At 33.5% G+C, this 24021-nt stretch overlaps 3 protein-coding genes across 4 annotated transcripts in view; all 3 read left to right on the plus strand.

Moving 5' to 3' along the window:
- Positions 1–1954, plus strand: part of LOC21395024 (protein HEADING DATE 3A) — a 4254-nt gene extending 2300 nt beyond the window's left edge. Inside the window, exons 3-4 of the mRNA XM_010111640.2 lie at positions 345–385; positions 1605–1954. Of these exons, the coding sequence (XP_010109942.1) occupies positions 345–385; positions 1605–1825 (262 nt within the window). The 3' untranslated portion in view covers positions 1826–1954. The remainder of the gene's footprint in view (positions 1–344; positions 386–1604) is intronic.
- A 6728-nt stretch (positions 1955–8682) lies between these two features.
- LOC21395025 (chromatin assembly factor 1 subunit FAS1) lies at positions 8683–16080 on the plus strand. Of its 2 annotated transcripts, none has more exons than XM_024174453.1 (12): positions 8683–9243; positions 10296–10395; positions 11811–11958; positions 12036–12159; positions 12394–12761; positions 12851–13174; positions 13304–13385; positions 13491–13631; positions 14626–15027; positions 15158–15295; positions 15464–15509; positions 15616–16080. In XM_024174453.1, exons 1-12 carry the CDS (start codon positions 8734–8736, stop codon positions 15756–15758), a joined length of 2526 nt encoding a protein of 841 aa, XP_024030221.1. In that variant the 5' UTR covers positions 8683–8733; the 3' UTR covers positions 15759–16080. The 2 variants fall into 2 exon arrangements, with proteins under 2 accessions (XP_024030221.1, XP_010109943.2); XM_010111641.2 differs by having other exon boundaries at positions 15619–16080.
- Positions 16081–19418: 3338 nt separating this feature from the next.
- LOC21395026 (stearoyl-[acyl-carrier-protein] 9-desaturase, chloroplastic) lies at positions 19419–23974 on the plus strand. Its single transcript, XM_010111642.2, has 3 exons — positions 19419–19706; positions 21898–22402; positions 23101–23974. The coding sequence occupies exons 1-3, from the start codon at positions 19588–19590 to the stop codon at positions 23662–23664; spliced, it is 1188 nt and encodes a 395-aa protein (XP_010109944.1). The 5' UTR covers positions 19419–19587; the 3' UTR covers positions 23665–23974.
- The last annotated feature ends 47 nt before the right edge of the window (positions 23975–24021 follow it).

A 24021-nucleotide genomic window follows, 5' to 3' on the forward strand; every position in this document is an offset into this window, starting at 1 on the left:
GCCTCTGGTTTTTTTCTTTTTTTTTTCGGCTAGATAAGCTCTCTTGACACTCTTCAGGTTTAAACCTAGGGCCTCATAATTCAAAACCCCCTCCCACCATCTGAACTAACCTCAGATGGTCTGTGCTTCTGGTTCTACTCCACCTTTTTTTTTTTTTTTTTTGAGGTTATAATCTTTTTATGAATAATTCATCAGTAATTACTAATATTTCAGGTAATTTAAAGTGATGGAGAGTCTTTTTATTATAATCATAAAGTGTAGTATTACTTGACTCTCCAAAAAGGTGACATGAGTATGTCTGGTGAATAATTGCGCGTGTGTTTGTTTCGAATATGACTTTTCAGGTTGGTGACTGATATTCCAGCAACTACAGGGGCTAGCTTCGGTAAGTAGTTTACGCCTACCTACAATATCATGCATCATAGCTCTCACATCCATTCAAATATTCCACAGCGCACACGCACACACACATATATGTATATACACGTAACGACAAACTATGCGTGCATGTTTATACATACATATATCTTAATAATTTATTATATATGTGAACACTTTGGACGTTTAGAAGGGGGATTTGTATCTTTGAATCATAGTTCGTGATTCGTTATAGTATTTTTTTTTATAAAAAATACACATAAAACGAGAATAATTCTGAATTTATGACCCAAACATCTGCTATGTGTTTATTATATATAAGCACAAACGCATGTGATGGAGTACTTTGGTATTTCATATTTGCCACTATCCATGCATATATATAGGCACTTATTTTTATGATTTGATCAGTAATTACTGATTTTTTTTAGGGAGTAATTACCGATCTAAATATAATTACCATTAAAAACTATTGATATATGTATAAAATAGTTGGTAAATAACTCGTTCAAGAGACAGTCGACATTATAACCTGGCTCATTCAATAAATTAGGTGAATATATTACCTGTGAAATTTGTGATATAGCTAGCTAGGAAACTTCAAGAGTTGGACAAAGGAAAGGAAATTGGGCTCTCGACAAACTACAATTAATTAATTAATTAATTCCTTTGTCCTCTTGTCCCACCTTATCTATTAATTATTAGCACTCACTTCCAGTTTACTTTGGAATAAAAAGTTCAAATTAACCATCTTTAACTATTACATCTTTCTAAAAAACTACACAATCATTACATGTGTTTTGATTCATCATGTGTGTACACACCTTTTATAATGAATTAATCAATCAATCAATCAGCTTATGAAAATATATTCAGTCCTACCAGCTAAGAAAGTAATGTACCGGCCCCTACAAGTTGTCTCTACGTGTAGGGCATTATATAATTCTACGACATAGCTTTTCTTCAACACCATTATCAATTGCAATTTGCAACAATAACATGGTAGCACATAAATGGACAGACATATTAGACATAATTTTGTCCCCGCCATTTGTAAAGGATCATCTAATTAGTGTCACATTCAGTAGATTCCTTCACGTATATATATTCCCTGACGTTTCCTGGAATCAATAATACACGCATATAGTAGTACATAGGACTACTCGATATAATATATTATGCATACAAACATGGTTATTTATTTTGTCCTTCATCATGCGTTGTAGGACAAGAGGTGGTTTGCTATGAGAGTCCACGGCCGACGGTGGGGATTCACCGGTTCGTCTTCATTTTGTTTCGACAACTGGGAAGGCAAACAGTCTTTGCGCCGGGGTGGCGTCAAAACTTCAACACCAAAGACTTCGCTGAGCTTTACAATCTAGGATTGCCTGTCGCTGCTGTTTATTTCAACTGCCAAAGGGAAACTAGCGGAAGAAGGCCGAGATAAATGCATGATTAATCTTAATACTTACCTTTTAATCACATATCCAAACCGTATTACACCTATCGAACTCTCAAAGCTATAAGTTAAGATAAGCATGAAGACTGAAAATAAGATTTTGAAAAATGCAGTACTAGCTAGGACTATATATTCTTAATTTATATGTGTGTGTATATATATATATATATATATATATGTATGTATAGACGTTACCCATCATATTTAAGATTAAACTACGCACGTACGTGCTGTTTTTACCATGTGTAGCTTTATAGTACGATAATATATTATGTATGATCTCTCCTCGGATACGCGCGCGTGTGTGTCTGTGTATGGAAATAATAATATACATATGTAGGTTTGTAAATTAACTGTATCGCGATTGATTATGATATATATAGTATTTACATAGATATATAACATCTTTTAATTAAACCACCTTTATTCAAAACCTCCGATCAGATTAGATTTCGCATCAAAATATTTCATATGTGAACTCGTACGTCAAAAAATAAAGGGTATTTGTAGGGGATATGCTTATAATTTGCTCCACCGACAGTGCACAATATCTAAAGCCGATTGAATACCATCGCGTGGCTAAGGATATATAATTAAATATATAGATGGGGTGGTTTTTATTCAGTCCAATGTGGACTATGAGACTAGGGCTGTAAGAAACTCGACTAATCCGCCTTCAAAATTTGTGGATTTCATTTTTTTCTTGAATTCAAATAGGCCCAACCAGCACATTACGGGTTGGGCCGCAGGGCGGGCTTCCTTTAGCCCAATACTCTCCGACCCGGCCGATGAGATCAGTGGGAAAAAAATCCCAATGCCCTGACTCTCAATCTGATATCTCACTCTCACCTTCTCTCTTTGCGCCGCTCAGCAGCTCCTAGTCCTCAGTCCTCTGCTAGCCTCCCTCTCTGACACCGTTCTTCTTTTTCTTCTCACACTCGTCGAGTTGCCGTCCCTACTCGCTCGTCGTTTTTTCTTAGAAGCAAAGCCAAAGGCTCTCAAGCTCAGTCTATCTCCCTCTCACTTCCTCAATCCTCAGATTGAACCTCGCCGCTAGAAATACTGAACCTCGCGGCAAGTGAGAGATTGATTCTCATGTTTTCCGGTGAGATAATCAAAAAATGCTTCATAGTAGACCCAGGAAAAGAAAATGAATTTCCTTAAAATAAATAAATGAAAAGAGAAGAATATTTGTTGTTGTTGTCTCTTTGTTGAGCAACGTCAGATTTATGGAAATCACTAATACGATTGTGCAGAAATGGATTCATGGAGTCGTGGAGATTTTTTGTTTTTTCAATCTTCTAGAAAAGTTTAGAAAAGAAAAAGAAATTTACTTTTTATTTCGAAAATATTAACCAAGACCTCCTTTCATTTTTTTTTATTTGAGTTTAAAATTTAAATTTTATTACAATAATATAAAATTATATCTTAATTTAAATTCTAAATTCAAAAATAAAAAACTAATTTTTCAATAAAATAAAAAAAAAAAACTGAATTACATGCGGCATTTTTAGGACTGGTGGCATTTAAGATGAGTGAACACCTGGGTTGTGGCATGTAAGCTTCCTCTGTCACTGTGTCGTGTCTCTCCTCCAAAGGCCTCCGAAATTGTAACTCAAAATCTCATTAATGGTTGGTTGCTAAAACAATACTTTTCTTTCCAACAGGGCACAGTCAAACGTCTAAGTCCAATCTGCTCAGCTCATAAAATTGAGCTTATCTGAGATAACTCCAAGAGTTACAAGTTTATGAACTAAATACAGTGTTGGGGCTTAAATTTTTCTCACTCCAAATGTGATGGCTCGGTTCAAATTTTGGACACAACTCCACCCTTATACCAGACTAAAATACAAAGTTATTTTTGTTTAAAATTATATTCAAGTAGTACTATTAATTAGTTCATATTTGTTATCTCATTTGATGGTTCCCCACTAACATTTTGACACCTAATTGCAACTTTACATAATATCAGCTCTATAATGATGCAATAAAATATCAACTTACAGAGCTTTCCTTTTGTCTGGTAGCAGACGAGAAAGGTGGTTTCGGCTTCGTTTTCTGACCCCGTGTGTGTAGAAGTATAAGAAAGAGCTGACGTGTAAAGTTATAGTGAGGTGTCAAAATAAATAATACGTTCATTTAACTGAAGTGAATTTAATAAAAAAATTTTTAAAAAAATAACCACATCTAATTTTTTAATTATAATAAAATTTTTTTACATAAAATCATATCTTAACTTGAATTAATGAACTAAATGAACTATAAAAAAACTTTCGATGCTCTCAATCTCTAATGCTTAATAAACAAAATAAGTGTAAATTAAGAACAAAAACCAGTAAAGCATTATAAAAGCAAGCCAATTATAAATTCTGAGAAGTAATGAATATTATTCAAATTTAATTTATTTAAATATTATTGTGATTTTAAAATTATATTATGTTAATAGTCGAATTCTCTTATGTTTTACGTACTTTTTTTAAAGTTATATATAAAATATAGATTATCATAAAAACTCATTATATTTTTATGTGAATTAAATTACAAAAATGTTCATATTAAAATATTAAAAAATGACCACATAAAAATAGATAGATATATCTCTATACTATCTCATAATTTACAGTATTTATTTCAGAATTGTGTCACAAAAATCTCATATCGGTTTCATTTTGATCCTCAGTTCATTTAAAAAGTTGATCAGAAATTTCGAAAGCATTGTGTTCAGAAATAAATATGTTAACACAAGTATGACAATCACGATAATATTTACACAAATTAAATTCTCATAATATGATTACTTATTATCCCAGCAAAAATTAAATTTAAAACATAATTATAATTAAACTAACATAGTACAAAGAAAAGATTCAAATAACATTTTCATAACAACAATAATAAAAGTAGAGTTTTAGTACAAATATTAGTGACGGATACAGTTTTTGACCTGCTTCGGATATCTCCTAACAGGACTCGGAACTCCTCCTACATAATTTAAATTTAAACACTAAAAATTACAAACTTTAAAATTTAAACTAAGAATTACCAAAACAAAGATTTTCCTTTTTTTAATTCTAAATAGCTGCTCGAGGGATGCCTTGAAGAGTTGGAGAAGCAACCTATTTATAAGTCTTGAAATGCGGATGAGTCCAATTCATGGATGCAGTAGAGTCACGAAGCAGGTGCAGAAGGTCCATGGGAGGCTTAGCAAGTGAAATGATTTTGCAAGTTGCATTCTTTAGAATTTTTTATTTTTTTCTTCTTTTTTTTTCTTTTTCTTCCTCTGAAATCACCTTGAGAATCCAATATTTTGGACTTAATCTAGTGCGGTAAGAACTACGTAAAATTTGATTTTTATTGGCCGTCAGAAACCAACAAAATTTTCAAATTGATCCGAACCATTGATTTAATAAGCATGACACATGCTGAAACAGAATTGATATGAGAAAACAAGCTGATATTAACTGGCTCACATGGATCAAACATAAGAAAAATGCTTTTCAACTTGTGAGGTCGGCTGATGTTTCCATGTCTCCTCACTATATTTCTCCCGGAGAGTGTAATGCAATCTCCAATCTTAATCGTCCAAGTGCTTCGATTCAACAGATGTGACTGAATATGAATTAAAATAAAAATAAAATAAGAATTATTATATTTATATTATATAAAAACATAATATAATATAATATATATTATTTATTTATAGTAATAATATATTGTTATATATACACAAACATAAAAAACATATATATATATTATATTATATAAATATTTATTTATACAAATTAAAATAAAATAAAAATACATAAAAAATTAAAATCACACAAAAATAAACAAAAATCTAATAAAACCAAAATAGTTTGCATTAAAACAAATCAAAATAAATTAAAATTTTGAAAATTATGTCGGTTTTTGTACAAAATTAAAAGTAAAGTAACTCTATTTTGTAGAGTTATCGAAAACTTTGACGAAAAAACACATATAAAAAATATTTATTCGTTCATCTCAGTAGAAAAAGAAAAGGAAAAACAGCGAGGTCTAGGCTATGAATTCTAGTGATGCTTTGTTATCTTTTTCGTTTTTGCAAAGGTTATTTTTTTCCTTCAATCTCAACTATATTTCTTCTCACGAAACAGAGAGAGAACAGGGAAGGAGGAGAAAGAATTGAAAATCCTACAAGTATTACAGAAGAGAAGAGGGAAAAAGTAAACAGAAACTCAATAGCTGGAGCTAATTCTTCTCAAACATGGACATCTCTACCACTTTTCCCCTTCAATCGACAGCTGCACCTTTTAGCTTTACTAAGGGCTGTTCATTTTGTAGATCACACTCGAATAAGTTAAATTTGAGTGTGAAATTAAATTGAGTTATGTATTTATTAAACGCAATTTAAATTTTAGACTCAAATAATAACTCGAGTTTGTGAGTTTCACCCGTCTCTTATTTTTTTATTACTCAAGTTTAATTTTACAGTGTAGATTATTTTTATAAAAAAAAGACACTTCTTTGTAATTGAAGTTTAACTTTAATACAAGTGAATATGAAACTCAAATTTTAAATGTTAAATTAATCTCCTCCTAAACACTTCACTCAGAGTCTAAATTAAACTCAAATCAAAATACTCGTTCACTTCGCTGATTCGAATTTAGAATTCGAGTTGAGATGTGATTTTATGTGAGAGCTTTTTACTGTAGCAAAAAAGTTAAATGTGATTGTTTATGAGAGCTTTTTACTGTAGAAAAATTTGAATTTTAAACTCGAATCAGTGAAGTGAACGGGGAAATCAGAACGAGTTTTTGGCTTTTTCAAACTATGAAAAGTCATATATATCCTTGATCGGAGTACAAAATGCATCCAAATGGGAACAATATTTTGCTTTTAAATTATAAAATGTCGTATATGTCCTCAGTTGAAGTACCAAAACTTATGAAGAGGCATCCCCTCCTCAGTAGTACTTACAGGATTTGTCATTTGTGAGGGTGTTCATAGGGCTTCGTCGGTTTTTTAGGGTTGTTCGGTTCGCTAATTCGAGTTTTTAATTTCAACATAAAAATATTAACATTACAAAGTTTTTTTTATCATAATATGAGATTTTTTCTGGTACTCCACCCTTTTTTAATTACCCGTAGTCCACAAATTTATCCAGCATTAATATGTAAGTGAAAGAAGTAAAATAATTTTTTTTACATATTATTTAGTACAAGAGAAAGAAAAGTGAAAAAAAATATATTAAATATAAGATATTTTACAATAATATCTTAATACAAATAAAAATATGATGAATTGTAAAGATTAAAATTGTTATTTTACACATTATTTATTTGTCAAATTTTTTTCATCATCTTTTCTTCTCAAAATTAGAAGGATTAAAAATTAGTGGGCTCTATAAATTTTTATTTTTCTTTCTTCCCCATTTCTATTCTACTAAAAAATCTAAAATTTCATTTTCCACTCTAAACTCTTTCCTCTAATTTCTTTCATTTTTATTTTCTACCATACCAAATACACTGTAAAATAATTTCAATATTGTTCTTTTAATTTGAGATTGGTTGACAACTTGAGAAAATTTAAGTTTGTTTGGTTCATAAATTTAAACATAAAAATCTAAATAAAAATTTAAATTTTATAAAAAAATACTATAATAAAAGAATTTAACAATAATTCAAACCTATAAAATAAATAGAGACAAAATTATTCTCCACGTGGACAAACACGTGGCCAACTAGTTTTCAAAAGTAAACGAGAAGTTGGCTTAAAAAAAAATACAAACACCCCTTTACATATTTTTCTTTCCCTTTCATTCCGTTTTTTTTTTTCCTTTTTCTTTTCCCCACATTTTACATTACACCCCTAATCCGGTTCCTATTCTAAAAGCCAGCGACCAAAAAGCTTATTTTTTTTTTTTGAGTAAAACTCAAAAATTTTTTGAAATTAAGTTATAATTTTATTTAAATTTATATTCATTTGTAAAATTTAAGTTTGAATTTGAGTTTGAAATTAAAATTTGGGTTCAAGTTTCTTTTTCAATTTAAGTTTTTAAACTCAAATTCAAGTTAGTAAATAATATTTTTTTATTTTTAAAAATGTCATAATTTTTTCGTTTTAATTATGATTGAGATGATTTTTTTTATGCGTTCACAACGAAGAGACGAATAAAACCTCACCTATATAATCTATTAAAAATTTTCATCACCATTGAATTTTTATTAAAATATTACCTAAATATAAATTTAAGTTTTGACCCATTTAAATATAAACTCAAATAGATTCTCAATTTAAATCATAACTCAAATGTCCACATCTAAATATAAATTTAAGTTATAATTTTAACTCAAATTTAATTTAAAATTTATACTCAAATTACCGTAACTCAAAAATATAACCGAGAAACACAATCTTTTATCTATACATGAAGACGACAAGCCGTTGACATATATTTAGAGGGAAAAACTAGATGTCGTTTCTCAGACGCCCGCGAAAGGCCCAAGGCGCGAAACTGCGAAAACCTCTTTCGAAAAAACGCTTTCTTTTCCCATTTTTGGAGCCAAACCAAACCCGCCCTTACTTTTGGCGGGAGACCCAATAAGAAAACAAGAAAACCCATTTATTTATCAAATTTTTTTTTTCTTTTTCCATTTCTCCATCTCCTTCTTCTTCCTCCTTCATTTCCACTTTGTCTCTGTTAGGGTTTCTGATCAGATTCAAATTCTTCCGGAGTTTCTTCTTCCGAATCCCTACTTTCTTTCTTTAGGATTTCTCTGATACGGTTCTTCAGAGAAGTTTCATTTCATTTCTCTAAGATTTGTTTTCTTTTTCCATTTCCTCAGTTGCTTTCTGTTAGGGTTTCTAATCAAGCAAAATCTCCGAATTTCGCTTTCGAAACCCTAATCTTTTTCACCATGGAGTGCGAGGTGGTGAAAATCGACGGCGCTCCTGACCCAAATGGCCAGAAGACGAACGGTCCGGATCAACCGGGAAAGAGCCAGAAGCGCAAAAGGTCGGCGAGTCTTATACCGGAAGTTTTGGGCGCAACAACAGAAGAAAAAGAGGCTCGGATCGTGGCGCTTCGTACGGAGCTTGAGGGTTTGTTCGGGTTCTACAAGGAAGTGACGGGAAAGAAAGCGGTGGATTTGGATATCATGACGGCCATGCAGTGCCGTAGCGGGGCGAATGCGTTGGTGGCAGCGTTGATGGAGGAGAGTGATCTTCCGCTGTCGAAGCTTGTGGAGGAGATTCATGGCGAGGTGGCGAAGGCGAAGGAGAAGGGGGTTTGTTGTGAGGGTTTGCTGACGGTGGCATCGGTGAAGAGTACGGTTGTGTTTGTTGGGCAGAGGGTGATGTACGGCGTTTCCAATGCCGATGCCGATGTCTTGGAGGACGATTCCCATTCTTGTCTTTGGTGTTGGGAGGTGATTCTTTATCCAAATTTGGGTTTTGTTCAGTGTTAATTTTTAATTTTTGTTGTTAATTTACTTAATGGGAATTCAATTGCTTGGAATGTGCCTTTTATTTGAAGAGGGCTTAAAATTCGGGTCAATTTAATTTTTGTTAATGCACACTGTTAATTGTAATTATAATGCGCGTCTAAAATCTAGTTTCTGTTATGTTTTTGTTTTATTAGTTTTCCTTGTCTGTCAGAAATGGATTTTTTTTTAATTTTGGTTTTTGTTAGTTTATTCACTATGTTTACTGGGAATTTCTTGGAATAATGTGCCTTTTAATTGAATGAGCTTAAAAATCGTTGTTGGATCAATTTAATTATTGTACTTGAATATTTTTTTAATCTTTTGTTTTAACTTGAATGGATTGATAAGAATTTAAGTATAAGCGAAGAAAAATAGTTCATTTTCTTAATTTTTCCGTGTCCATTTAATCAGTTGCGTTAAGTACTTGATGGGAAGATTCTACTTTTTAACATGCAAGTTTTCCTTCAGTATTGTATTAAGCCTCTTTTAAGTTAACCATATTGTTTACCGTATGTTTATCGAAATTGTTCTTTTTCCTTATAATTTTAGTTTTCATTGTTGATTGATTCACCGTGCTTAATGTGAATTGCGTACATGATTCTCTTAATTGAATGGACTTAAAATTTAATTAAATGGGCTTAAAAATCCTTGTGGGTTAATTAATTTTTGTTAAGGTGTGATTGTGATTGTAATTAAATGCTTTGTTATCTAATATTCTAGTTTTTACTTTTTTATTTTTTATTTTTTTAATACGGTGTGGGGCCTGCTAATCATTAATCACGGCCATCGTTGGTTTTTCTGTTTTCAGATTTGTTTTGTAACTTTTTCTTTATTGGATATTTCTGAAATAAAGTCTTCATTCATGATATTCTTTCTTTAGGGCATGCTTGCTTGTTTAATTGTATACTTATCTTGTCTTTTTAATTCAAATTCCTTTGCTGGTAATGTGTTACTTATGTATAGTTAAGTAATAAATTTGTTTGCTGATTGCATAGACAAGGGACTTAAAGTTGTTGCCACAATCTGTGCGTGGAGTATTGAATATTCGGCGCACTTGTCGGAAAAGGATTCATGAGAGGATAACTGCTGTTTCTGGTAGGCTTGCCTCCTTTGCGGCTTTGCCTTATGGATGGTTCTAATTCTTCATCATACTTCAACTTTGTTTGATGGTTATCCAGAAAAAAACATAAGGAACAGTCAGCCTTGTTTAATCCTGTATGTTGCTTTTGTGCGTAATTAATTTTGCAGATTGCTCTGCTTTTCTTAGCCTTCTTTGTGGTTTATTATCTTCTACATGGATGTTGCCTAACCAGCTGTTTCTCAGTCAATACATGCAGTTATCGTCAGAGCCTTAAGAATATGTTGGGAGGATTTTATTTAAATCATATGGCAGTAATAATATAACAATAATAAAACTGGGGAGAAGATATTTCTCATGCAGGGAAAAAAATAAAACGAAAGTGTGCCATTGATGGCGAGGAGTTATGTGTGTTGTGGACCATCTCTGCGTAGATGGCTTGATGTACTTTGTCTCTTAATCAATTACGATAGATTTGGTCCTTTTGACACCTTAGTTTTATTTATAAGGTCTGTTTCTTTTAACACCTTATGCACAAGATACACCCTTGACTTATGCTCACTTAAAATCTTCTCCCTAGAGCTAAAAGCTCTGAAAAATTAGAAAATAAAACCTTTATCATATTAGTAATTTAATTAGCACAGGAACTGAATGGGGAAAAAAAAGAGGTGCACATTCTTCCCTTTTATTTTGACTTGTGGTTAATGTTAGAGGACCAGAGGTACTGATAATTGAAGAAAATATAACTATGTGTGAACATGCACACACAAACATATTCATGCATGGATACATATGTATATACGGATGTACGTCTCTGGTCTGCAGATCCAATATGAAAGAATTGGAATTTAGTTGGTGGCTTATCACTAGCCATTTTGGACTCAGATCTGCTCTTCTGGATGTTTTGAGTCGATTATAATTCTGTTTTTTATTCAAAAGAAGCTTTAGCTTTAGAATGCTTGTCCTTATTTTGGCATATTGTGTCTGGCAAATTTTATGGTTTCTTCTTTATATCACAATTTCTTTTCAAGATTACCATGCAACCTTTTAAGCTCGGAGGAGTAGAAGATCCCTATTATTGAAATGCACAAAAGCCTTATCAGTTGACCTTCTAGAAGAAAAATAGAATTCCAAAGTTCTTGGGCAAATTCTATTTTCCATTTCTTTTGATATTATATGCAACTGTTTGTTGTTATTTATCAGTCAGTACCTGTCCATGAATTCTTCTCAGCTGCTAGATTTATCAATTGTCTCACTTTTGCCCAAGACTGAACCACATGTTCATTCCAGAAGAGTAGTCATGCACCTTTAGTTATAGAATTTTCCTAGAAATTTATCTGATCTTTTTTCGTTAAGTGCTTTTTTTCCTCGTGTTTTTAGAAATGATTTCGAGTTGGGATTAAGGCATGTTGTTGTTGTTGTTGTTGTTTAGAAATGATTGCGGCATTACAAAAGTCAGAGGGTGATCATAATTACAAACATGACCTGAGAAAGGCATCAGACAAGCTTGGTAAAGCACATAATGAGGCAGACATTCGTCTGTTAGTTGAAGGCCTGATGCAAAAAAATGGTGCAAACCAGTATGTATCTAAAGTGACCTTCTGTTCTGATGTTTATGGTTCTTTCTATAATTTTTTTCCCCTTTCAAAATTTTTAGGGTTGAAAAGGAAGCAAAAAGAGAAGAGAAATTGCTTACCAAACAACTGGAGAGAGACAAACGAGAAGCTGAAAAGGAGAAAAAAAGATTGGAAATGAAGGTTCTAAAGGAAAAGTTACAGAGTGTAAGTGCAGCTCTTTTAATCTTGTTAATGTTTTGACGGGGGTATGCTTTGTTTATGAGGCTCTCAGTGAGGCAATGGATATTTGCGATTGTGACTATGAATATTTACTGAGAACAGTGTTTATTGTTTTTCTCTACTTTATCCTTTATTCAATTCATGTGGATGGAAGTTGTTAAATTTTGTATTAATAAAAAAATCTTAGTTCTCTTATCATAATATGGACATATATTTTAGGAAAAGGAGCAAAAGAGGCTGCAAGAGGAGGCAGAAAAGGATGAAAGGCGTCGTGAGAGAGAGGAGTCCGAGACTAGGAGACAGTTAAGGAAGCAACAAGAAGAAGCTGAGAAAGATCGAAAGCGTCGGGAAAAGGAAGAAACGGAGCTGAAAAAGCAACTTTCTATCAAGAAGCAAGCTTCAATTATGGAACGTTTTATTAAGAGAAGTAAAACCACTCCAATTCAGAGTACTCACCAGTCTTCCACCAAAGAAACTACGAATGGTTCATTGAGTAAAGGGTGTGGAAAACTGCCCAATGCAGTTACGCAGTCAATGGACTGTACTCTTTCGTCAAGTGAAGATATTAGTGTTGAGGATATCACCAAGTATGTTTCCCTGTCCTTTTTCTCTTTTCTGCTAACTCAATCTTGTAAGCTTCTTAAATCAGTTTACAAAGTTTTGCGGTACTTTGCAGGTCACACTTGGCTGCTTGGCGCTGCTTGGGTAGGTCTATTCGTTCAAACAGAAACCAGCATTGGGGTTTGCGTCGAAAGCCCAAGTCCAAACTATTCAAGGAACTTAAGCTCACCACAAGTAGGCCTAGTATTGTGGTGATAGATGAGCTGAATGAAGAGAAACATGTAGATGGGTGTGGAGAATGTGTTTCGGATGATAGATCATGTCGGACTAATGCTAGTTGTTCTGTTGCTGATGTCAAGAAGTTGACTCGGGCCAAGCAGTTGCTGCAGTTTGACAAGAGTTTCAGACCTGCTTTTTATGGTATATGGCCCAAGAAAAGGTGAAGTCATGGTCCATGTATTGGAGTTGTCTATGATTTGATCTTGATCAAATGAGAAAAAGCATAATTGTCTTAAAAAATAGGATCTTTAAATGAAGTTCTGAACCATTATCTGTGATCTTTCCTCAGTCATGTCGTTGGTCCACGCCACCCTTTAAGGAAGGATCCTGATTTGGATTATGACATCGATAGTGATGAAGAGTGGGAAGAGGTAACGTCCTGTTTTAGTTTTCTTTTCTTTTCTTTTTCCTCTCATACGCATCTATATGTTAGTTTACACAGGAAAGATCTCTAATATCGACAAGTTTGTCTCCAGGAGGAGCCTGGTGAAAGCCTTTCGGATTGCGATAAAGACGATGAAGATGAAAGTTTACAGGATGGATGTTCAAAAGCTGATGATGAAGATGAAAGTGAAGATGGATTTTTTGTACCTGATGGATATCTTTCAGAAAATGAGGTGAAATTTTTTCTCTGTTCATTTCATAGGTTTGAAACTCAATTCAAACATTTTTCTATAGTGTTTTCTCTCACAAAAATTTGAAGTTTTGTTCAAACCTCTGAACTAAATGGGCCATAGATGTTCAGTTCCTGATCTGCAGTTCGTTAACCCTTTTAGATTTGTAAATGTCAGCTAAAGCGACTTTTCCATCTAATGTTTGAATTTCTTGAGCTGTTTTTGGCCAATAAAGGCTTCTTTTCTTCCATCATGCTTCCTAAACTCGTCTTCTTTTGTTTCTGCCTAAAAACAAGAAATGTTCAAGGTCCTGAATATTTGTGTCCTAATTCACGAGTGAATTTTTGTTAGGTACTAACACAGATTAACAAATTAACAATAGACACAGAGGAAATAACTTGAAAATGGGTCAAGCTCCTTTTATTTATCTCACATGCATCTTTCGTATGAGAGGAATTCCATTCATAGAGAAGCAAGAAAATAGCAGAGAACAATGGAGAATTCAAGGTTCCCCTTCCTCCCAACGGTCTGCTAACAGTATTTTTCAACTCAACAGACAACCCTTTCCCATGCTACTCCACTTCCTAAATATTCCCTCTGCTAACAAACTCATAACCAACTTGACACCTTAGCTCCCCTTTTCCATATTTCCACTTCCTACCCCATTTTCCTGTAAAATCCCTCTGCAACTGTGCAACCTGCATCTGATATTGTATTTTCCTGTTTCAACTTAATAGCGAATTTGTTATATCATGATTGTAAGGCAATGAAAAAGGAATTAAGGATGAACCGTATCAAAGAATGTAGGATGAACATGGTTTAGCTTTGAATTCAGTGGTTTAGCTAATCGTTGCGGGACTAAGATCTACCTGTGTTTAAATGTGTCTAAAGCTTTGTTGCTAGGAAACTACTTAAGTCAATTTTGTTAATTATTGATCTTATAACATATTAAAGTGACTTAAAGTGTTCACTTGAGAAATTTGTGTGATGCATTCAGGGAGTACAAGTTGACAGAATGGAAACTGATATCACAGCTGAGGAGGCCAAAAGCTCACCTGGTTTGGAAAGTGAGGAGTTCTGTGCTTTGCTCCGGCAGCAAAAGTGTTTGAGCAACTTGACAGATCACGCTCTCCGGAAAAATCAGCCTTTAATTATTTCCAACTTGATGCATGAGAAGGCCTTTTTGTTAATTTCTGAAGGTCTTTCGGGTACTCCTAAGCTGGAACAGATGTGCTTGCGAGCTCTAAGTATGTGTTTATTCCCTGGGAGCTCACCCGTAGAGATCTCACTTGATAATGTAGCAGAGATTGATCAAGAAGCTTGCACATCCAGTGGCAATGATAGTACCACACCAACCTCAACTACAATCGTCACACCAGAGTTAGATTTGCATAAGCTTGTAAGTTGTTTCTTATTATTCTTGGTTTGCTGAATAGAAATAAACCTCCTGAGTTTTCCTGTGGCATTGCAATGTAACTAGGCTTTGTTGGTTTTTAATTGGTTTTAAGAGCTAATTTGCAATTTTTCAGGTGTCTGCTATTCAGTCTTGCCCACAGGGTATCCATAAATTAGCTGAAAGTTTACAACAGAAGTTCCCTGCTTTCTCGAAGTCTCAGTTAAGGAATAAAGTGCGGGCAATCTCAGATTACGCAGATAATCGTTGGCAGGTTAGAGACTTGTTTCAAATTTTTGCTATCCATATGATGGGACTGCTCTCTCTCTCTCTCTCTCTCTCTCACTTTTGAAATAGATCCGTGCCATATTTCCCCTATTTTCGGTTGTGCATGTGAGGGCAAGTTTTTTGGTTGATTAAGATCTTTTCATTTGTGATATAGGTCAAGAAAGAAGTGTTGGAAAAACTTGGCTTGACAATATCCCCAGGTGGTCATCATCATAAATTATCATTTGTACTGACCCCACCAAATATTACATTGTTTTCTAAGGAGTAATAATACCTTACTAACAGCATACATTGTCTGTTTATTAGCAGAAAAGAGTTCCGGGCGTACCAAAAACATTGCCGCCTTTTTTTCAAAAAGGTGTATGCCACCTTCTGGTAAAAGCATTAACTCGAATGAAAGCTCTCCACAGCCATCTCGGAAATCCAGTTCTTCTGTTGCGGGCCAATAGATCTGCACATACAACTGAAACCCACATGGTTCTCACATGTCGAAAACAAAGTTTCGCTGGTAAAAGTAAAGTATCTAATAGCTTTCTGGTTTTCTTTTGCCAGATTCTCCTGTTTTTGGCCCATGTTTTCGACGGCATGGATTTTACCAGATCTCCAGATAACCCCAATCATACAATGATTGACCCGTGGCCAACCAATATTTTTTTGAATAGATGATAGAATTGTAATGGGGTCTAAGTCTGTTAACCGGTGCTCAAAATAATATCAGTAAGCTTAATATTTTGCTCTCTCATGTATACTGTTTGTTATAGAAAGATGTAAAAGTTGTATCTTGGGTTTCACCAAATCATTTGATTTTGAAATCAGCAGCTGCTTATGGACTTCTAAAACAAAACTAGGCAAAGAACAAAGTTCACGTGTGCCTCACACGTGCATGGTTAGTGGCTCGGATGGGTGAAAAGGAAGAGAGTAGAAAATTTTGCACAGAAAATAGCGAAAAATAACTTGATCATATCTATGATGTATGAAGTGTGTGGATTGTATTTGTATGGGAGTGGAAAGTAAAACAGAGTTTTCGTATATTTTGCATGGATATATGGATGTGTGGCTTTGTGTAACGCACCCTTGGTTTGATATGGTTTGTTCGGCTGCTGTGTTGGCCGAAAATTGCCCTTCGAATTTGGGATTGTCATCTTTAAAAAGTTGACAATTTTTCGAAAACTCTCGAGATATGGGGCCAAAATCAAATGACAAATTGATGCGTTCAGGTTCAGCGAGGTAAAACGACCTTCATAGGCCACGCTTCAGTTTTTAATTTTTTGTAGGAATTTGATATTAGGAAATTGGTGATGTTTAGGGACATTCAACTCCTTAAAAAAAAAAAAAAAATATATATATATATATATATTGTTAAATAACATAAATTCATCCCAATGCTCTATTCTTGTTGCATGTTAATAATTGTTTTTTCAGGAAAAGAAAATACCTTGTTCTTGTCGGCTATCTTCTTCTTCTTTTTTTTTTTTTTTTTTTTTTTTTTTTTTTTTTTAAAAAAACGGTTTTTTTTTTTTTTTTTTTTTTTTTTTCAAAAAATCGGCTTTCATTGTTTGCTATGAGCCGATGATGCTTCTGCCCTTGGATTGGTCAAATATTAGCGTTACAATAATCATGTTAGAAAAAAAAAAAAAACAGAGAATGAAGTAAAATATTGGATTTGAAAGCTGCGTTTGGTGGGGTCATCAGTTCTTGTATGTATGGGATTTTTTGCCGTTTTTGGGAGAAAGAGAAAAATAGGTCAAGACTTAAGATGAATTAAAATTAATAGGTCAATAGTTTACATAAGTTAATAAATAAGTCAAATTATTATTTTTGTCCATAATTTGTTTAGTTATGAATCATAACTGGATAAATTATTGTCCATAATTCACGGTTTTTGTTCATAACTTATCTGGCTATGAATCATAACTTAATAAGTTTGTCCATAATTTATTTGGTTATGAACCATAACTTAACAAATTATGGCTTATTAATTTTTATAATTAAAAATTGGTTTATATAATTTTTTAAGCTTTTCATATCGGTCTATTTCTTACTATTTTCCTTTTTTTTAAGGACTCAGGTTTGGTTTGGTGTCTACTGCAAGCACATGGCGAATCTCACCATAAATTAAAATTAAGATATTTTCCGACGAATCTCGTGTAATATACAATATATTATTTTTAATTTCAAAAATGGCTTTTTAAAAAAAAAATAATAACAAATGATAAGGTTTGAAATTAATTATTAGTAAATAGCAGATTTTATATTAAAGAAAAAAATAAAAATTCAGCAAATAATAGGGCATTTTAGAAATTCTCTCTCCTTTTGTTTTCTGTAAACTATGCTATTAATGTATATATGCCAAAATTAAATTTTTTTCTTCAAAAGGCATTATTTCTCATTTGCCTTCTTAAATTTTAGCACTCAGGCTTACGTTTTCTTTTTCTTTTTTTTTTTCACTGTATTTCAATCTAGTAATCTAACATTCTTCCTTAAATTACCAAATGTAGAGTATTGCTATTGTTATAAGGGATTTTCTTGTGAAATGTACGGTGCACAAAGCAACAAAAATCTTGCCAGCTAATGCCACAATCAAAGATGAGAAAATATGCATTTTAATGGTAACAAAAGGCATCCTAAATTGATTAGCAAAAAAAAAAAAAAAGCATCCTAAATTTAGATATCCTTGTACAAATTTTGTCAATGAACTGGTTTACTTAAAAATGGTTTTTCTTCTACTTGTGGTTGTTGTTATCACTAATAAAACTCAAAATTTGGTCTAGTTGGAGTTAGGTTATGACTCTTATTTGCTTGAAATCATGAAATCTTTCAAAACTAAAAAAATTTGAGATCACTACACCGAAATTAATACATAAAATAATAATTTTAAAACCCACCCCAAAATCAATATAAATTTGAATACATATTTATTAAAACTGGTAATTTACCAATCCATCCCAAACGCTTAAGCTATTATGAGGTGGGCCAACAATAGTTTTATATTTTAACACTCTCCTCACGTGTGGGCTGAACAATAGGCAACCCGTGTGGGTAAATTAATTAGAAAGCCCAATACGTGAATATTTAAGTATAAGATATATTAAAGACCCAATACATGATAATTTTAAATGAGGATAAAGAGTGCAATTACGAGAGTTTGAACTCAGAACATTCCGCTATGATACTATGTTCGTTTATCAATTTATTCTAAAAGCTTAACTTGTTAGAAGGTGAGCCAACAATAGTTTTATACTTAAACAAAAACAAAAAACAAAAAAATTAAGTCCAAAGTGGAAGGAGAATCCAAGAGATATAAACAAGGAAGAAAGAGGGAAAAAGATCTTAATTTATGAGTCTTGCTCTTTTTATTTTTATTTTTATTTTGCAACGAATGACTCTTGCTTTCAAAACATAGTAAAGAAGAATGTGAACAAATAAGAGCTTGTCCTTCTCCAACTATGATTTTAGGATGCTAATCAAAATTAGCCGCCTAATCAAAATTGTTCTCCAATTTCGATAGTGGCAATGATGTAAATAACATTGAAAAGCAGTGGCATATTGGAAAGCACTCTAGCTTCATGATTTAAGATACTAATCAAAATTTGCCGTCTTACATCACAGTGGGAATTAAATTTTACCGTCTTAAGAGACTTAAGGTTCTGTTTATTTCGCTGATTCGAGTTTAGAATTCGAGTTGAGATGTGATTTTATGTGAGAGTTTTTTACTGTAGTAAAAAAATTAGATGTGATTATTTATGAGAGTTTTTTACTGTAGAAAAACTCGAATTCTAAACTCGAATCAGCGAAATGAATATTGCCTAAATATTACATATAGGAATAAAATCCAAGAAAAAGAATGGTGGCAATAATGTAAATAACATAGAAAACCAGTGGCATATTGGAAAGCAATCGTTAATGAGAAAAAAGTTTTTGCCAGAAAGGACAAATAGATTTTTTTCTTTTCTTTTCCCCGTGGGGGATTAAAAATTGCCGTCTAAAAAAAAAAAAAAAAAAAAATTAAATTGACAATACTGTAAATAAGCTAAAAACTAGTGGCTTGTTGGAAATCAGGCCTTTTTAATGTTAACTTCCGTTCTTTCCCTCTCTCTCCCTCGCCCAACAAACAAATATTTGCCCCCCTCTCTCTCTCTCCTCTCTTGCGAGTGTGTCTCTGCGGAACTCCATTTTCCTTTGTTGGGTTTTCACAGACATTCCTCAAATTCATCGATTTGAAGAGAAAAATATTACCCAGAAAAAAAAAAGTAGAAAAAGAAGAAAGAAAGACAAAAAATGGCTCTTCTCAGACTCGGCTCAGTGATGACGTTCCCATCATCGTCTTCTAATAAACCCTTTCTCAATTGCAGATCTCCCACAATCTCCATGGCTTCAACTCTCCACTCCGTTCCCAAGTTAGTCTCTTTCTCTCTCTTTCTTTTTCATGGGTTTGCTAGATTTCTTTGTTCTTTTGGCATATTAATTTGTAGCTGTTTTATTGATCTGGGTCATTGGTGTTTTATCCTTTATTTTGCTATATCTGGACTCAAATTGTTTGATTTCAATGTTCATCATGTATATGTATACACATTTTTGAAGGGGTTATTTTTTCATCTTCCTTTATTCTAATCTAATTTCCATTGTGTTTCATTTGGACAAATCTATGACATAATTATTTTATCTTTGTATTTAGCTCTGCATGTTGGTTGATGTACATGTGGTGCATGTCAGTTTCTGATGACGATGCCATGCATGGATTTCTTTTCTTTAATTTTTGTCATTCAATTTTATGTTTATTTCGATATGGGTGTTTTTTCTTTCCTTTTGTATTTAATTCTCATGATGGTTGGTCTCTGACCTAACTTTGAGTTTTCTATTTGGTTTATTCTCTGCATGCAGAGAAATTTCAATTTAATGTCGGTTACAAAAATGTATAGATATATATTTTCTTCTTTTTAAAAGTTTATTATGATAATCACTTGTTTATTGTGTTTATTTTTGGGTTCTTTCTCTTGTTTTTTTAGGGTGTTGACTACTCATAATCTTTTTAGTGGATTTTCTGGATCTGATTTGAGATTTGCATGTGGAGTTTTATGTTTGTATGCATTTCTCATTAGTTGAGAATTAGGTATGATTTTTTTTTTTGGTTGTTGGTTGTGTTTATTTTTATTTTCCCCTAATTTTTTTTGGAGACAAACTAATATAATAATGGTTTTCCCTGTTTCATTGTCACATTGTGTATCTATGTAGTGGGGCATAAAGCATTAATATGTTCTTAAAATTGTTCCACTTAGTTGATCCTTTTTTTTTTTAAAGATTTTTTCACGTTCTTGTTTCACATTAGTTGATCCTTTTTTTTAAAGATTTTTTTCACGTTCTTGTTTCACATTAGTTGATCTATTGCATCCTTTCCAGTTTTTGTTTTCAAGTTTTAGTATTTTCTTTTGTTAAAGTTTTTGATAATCTTGCTGAGTGTTTCTACTCATGTGAATGCGACTGCTATATTATAATAACTCTCCCTCTCATTTTCAGTTAGTTAAACCATATTTTCTTTTTTATTTTCCATGAACATGATCTTTTCCCCTGTTGTTTAGCTCAGTTTTTGTTGTGCGCTTGATGAGCAATAATTACATATTTTTATACCTGAAATGTTGGACTATAGTTCTCATCTTCACAGATTTGGTAGCTTCGTCTTTGACTAACTATTTTTTGTCTGGTGGTGGTAGTTGGTCAAGTTTGGTCTTGTTTCTTCTTTGGTGGGTATACTTAGATACGAGAAAACTTGTAAACAAAATCTATCTCCCTCTTTTTATTCTTTTTATATTGCAAAACCAATCATTTGCTAGACTCATGTGCTACCCTGTCCTCCTATGAAACAATTTTTATAATTCTGACCAATGATTTGGTTTTCTTTTTTCGTGATTTATTTTTGTTTTCCCATTTTCGGTTGGCTACCATATCTATTACTTGAATTGCTAAATGACTATTCTGTGCAAGAATACCAATTAGTGTTTTCCATCTGAAAACTTGACCATTGAACTTACTCTCTTAAATAATGCAGTCATTCACTAGAGACTTGCATTGTTTTGTTTGTATTATCAGTCAAGTTACTAGCTTGCTTTAGAAGTTGTATCCTAAAAGACTTCACATGTTGCTAGTTACTGATTCATTTACACTGCAGAGTATATTTTTCCCCAGAAAAACCAATCATAATTTGGTTTGGGACCTTCGGGTAGTTTAAGTAAATAGTTGAGTGTATAGACCTGTGTGTGTCTTATTAAACATAATCCTATAGGGAAAATAAAAGTAAAAATTATATCTGAAGTTAGGTAGGACTCAATACTCAATGTGTCCCTTTAAAATCTATCATTGAACTTTGTGTATAATGTCAGAAACTAGGGGATAAGGGGAGAAAAGATGGGGAAAAAAAATCCTTGAGTGTGGGATTCACAACTCAAATTGTTAACTAATTTAACATTAGATGATAGTTCCTGGCTTTTTGTCGGTCCTTAATGCTACTGTTCACGGTTCAAGTTTATGTATAATAACTCTTAAAACATTCATTTTATATGTGTACATATTTCTGACTCTTTTTTCCTGTTGTAGGGAGACAGAAAATTTGAAGAAGCCCTGTTTGCCCCCAAGGGAGGTTCATCTTCAAGTAACACATTCCTTGCCCCCTCAAAAAGTTGAGCTTTTCAAGTCATTGGATGAATGGGCCGAAGACAACATTCTGGTGCACTTAAAACCGGTGGAGAAGTGTTGGCAGCCGCAGGACTTTCTTCCAGATCCGGAGTCCGACGGGTTTTACGATCAAGTAAAGGAGTTGAGAGAAAGGGCAAAAGCAATCCCCGACGACTACTTTGTAGTTTTAGTCGGGGATATGATAACTGAAGAAGCTCTCCCAACCTACCAAACTATGCTCAATACCCTTGATGGGGTTCGAGACGAGACTGGTGCAAGCCTTACTTCGTGGGCAATATGGAATAGGGCATGGACTGCCGAGGAGAATAGGCATGGAGACCTTCTCAACAAGTATCTTTATCTATCTGGACGAGTAGACATGAAGCAAATTGAGAAGACTATTCAATACCTTATTGGGTCAGGAATGGTGAGAGCTTGCTTAATCTTTTTCACTCCTTGCTTTCTCAGTTTTACTTGTTTTTCACTACTTACTATTTAGTGGCAATAATCTGGATAGTTTTTCAAAGCTATATAATAGGGAAAGATGGAAAAAGAGTCCAAAATGAACCATGTTTAAGCCACTAGCATCTTGGATCTCTTGATCTTGTTAGAAAGATTTTCCTTTAGAATTTGTTTGGAGAAGTTCTTGCATTTGCTAGAGAGTATATGTGACGCTTAAGAACTGGTGCTAGTCCTGTAAAATTTTTGAAGGAAAGTCTTCTGTTGCTTCGTATTCATTTCATTAGCCTCCTTGTTGATTGTTCCTTCGTGTTAAAAGCTTTGTCTCCTTTAGGTAAACCAATAGAATAACTAATATGTAACCGGAACAGGACTGTCATTGTCTAATTTAAAAGTATTAACATATTTGCTTGATCACGGCAGTCTCCATTGCCCTGCCTTTGCATCAATTTCTTGTTGTCAATAAATGGTTCTTTTCAATAATCTCTAATCAAGTATGATGACAAACTGGGGCAAAATTACTGCTTTGGGACGTACAAATTATTTGTTTGTCAACTAAGCAAGTGATTTTTAAATTTGTTAACGTTATATATGTTGTTACTTATCATGTTTTAGGTCAGTCCTTTGTTCTTAGCTTTGTTTCTTCTTCTTCTTATTTTTTGCTAGGACCCCAAAACGGAAAACAACCCGTACCTCGGTTTCATCTACACCTCTTTCCAAGAGAGGGCAACGTTCATCTCCCATGGGAATACAGCCCGACAAGCCAAGGAGCACGGGGACCTGAAGCTGGCGCAGATATGCGGCACCATTGCTGCAGACGAAAAGCGCCATGAAACTGCCTACACAAAGATAGTAGAGAAGCTCTTTGAGATTGACCCAGACGGCACCGTCATGGCTTTAGCCGACATGATGAAGAAGAAGATATCCATGCCAGCCCACTTGATGTACGATGGCAAGGATGACAACCTCTTTGAGCATTTCTCTGCTGTTGCCCAGCGGCTCGGAGTTTATACCGTGAGGGACTATGCTGATATCCTGGAGTTTCTGGTGGGGAGATGGAAAATAGAGAAATTGACCGGCCTTTCCGGCGAGGGGCAGAGAGCGCAAGATTTCGTGTGTGGATTGCCACCAAGGATTAGGAAATTGGAAGAGAGGGCCCAGGGAAGGGCCAAGCAAGCCTCATCAATTGTTCCCTTTAGCTGGATATTTGGCAGGGAAGTAAAGGTTTGAAGAAGTGTTGCTGGTTTTGGTCACAAATCAATCACCCTTTTACCTATCTCATATCACAAAGCAAACAATGGGTTTTTGTAGATACTGTCGTTGCTGCAGTCTTGAGTTGATCGCATTTAGATCAACTAGAAACAAAAAAGGAACTATATAGTTTGTGTGTCGTTTGTCTTCTGAAATTAGTAGAAACAATTGTTATTTTTATATCTTAGAAATGTGCAAGTTTTCTAGAGTTTGTTCCTCCCAATAATGAGTGAAATTTTCTATGAAAATGTGCAAAGTATGTGCTGAAAATGAAAGGAAAAAACGGTTTACTCAGGAATTGTCTTTCATCAGTTTTTTACGGAGATTATTTGCTGA

The sequence above is a fragment of the Morus notabilis genome, unplaced genomic scaffold, assembly GCF_000414095.1.
Source record: "Morus notabilis unplaced genomic scaffold, ASM41409v2 Scaffold2224, whole genome shotgun sequence".
NCBI lineage: Eukaryota > Viridiplantae > Streptophyta > Magnoliopsida > Rosales > Moraceae > Morus > Morus notabilis.

Coding starts and splice junctions, on each gene's coding strand:
- LOC21395025 (XM_024174453.1), top strand. CDS start 8,734: ATGGAGTGCGAGGTGGTGAAAATCGACGGCGCTCCTGACCCAAATGGC. Junction 12,160..12,393: donor TAAAGGAAAAGTTACAGAGT/GTAAGTGCAGCT, acceptor CATATATTTTAG/GAAAAGGAGCAAAAGAGGCT. Junction 15,296..15,463: donor ACGCAGATAATCGTTGGCAG/GTTAGAGACTTG, acceptor TTTGTGATATAG/GTCAAGAAAGAAGTGTTGGA.
- LOC21395026 (XM_010111642.2), top strand. CDS start 19,588: ATGGCTCTTCTCAGACTCGGCTCAGTGATGACGTTCCCATCATCGTCT. Junction 19,707..21,897: donor ACTCTCCACTCCGTTCCCAA/GTTAGTCTCTTT, acceptor TTCCTGTTGTAG/GGAGACAGAAAATTTGAAGA. Junction 22,403..23,100: donor ACCTTATTGGGTCAGGAATG/GTGAGAGCTTGC, acceptor ATTTTTTGCTAG/GACCCCAAAACGGAAAACAA.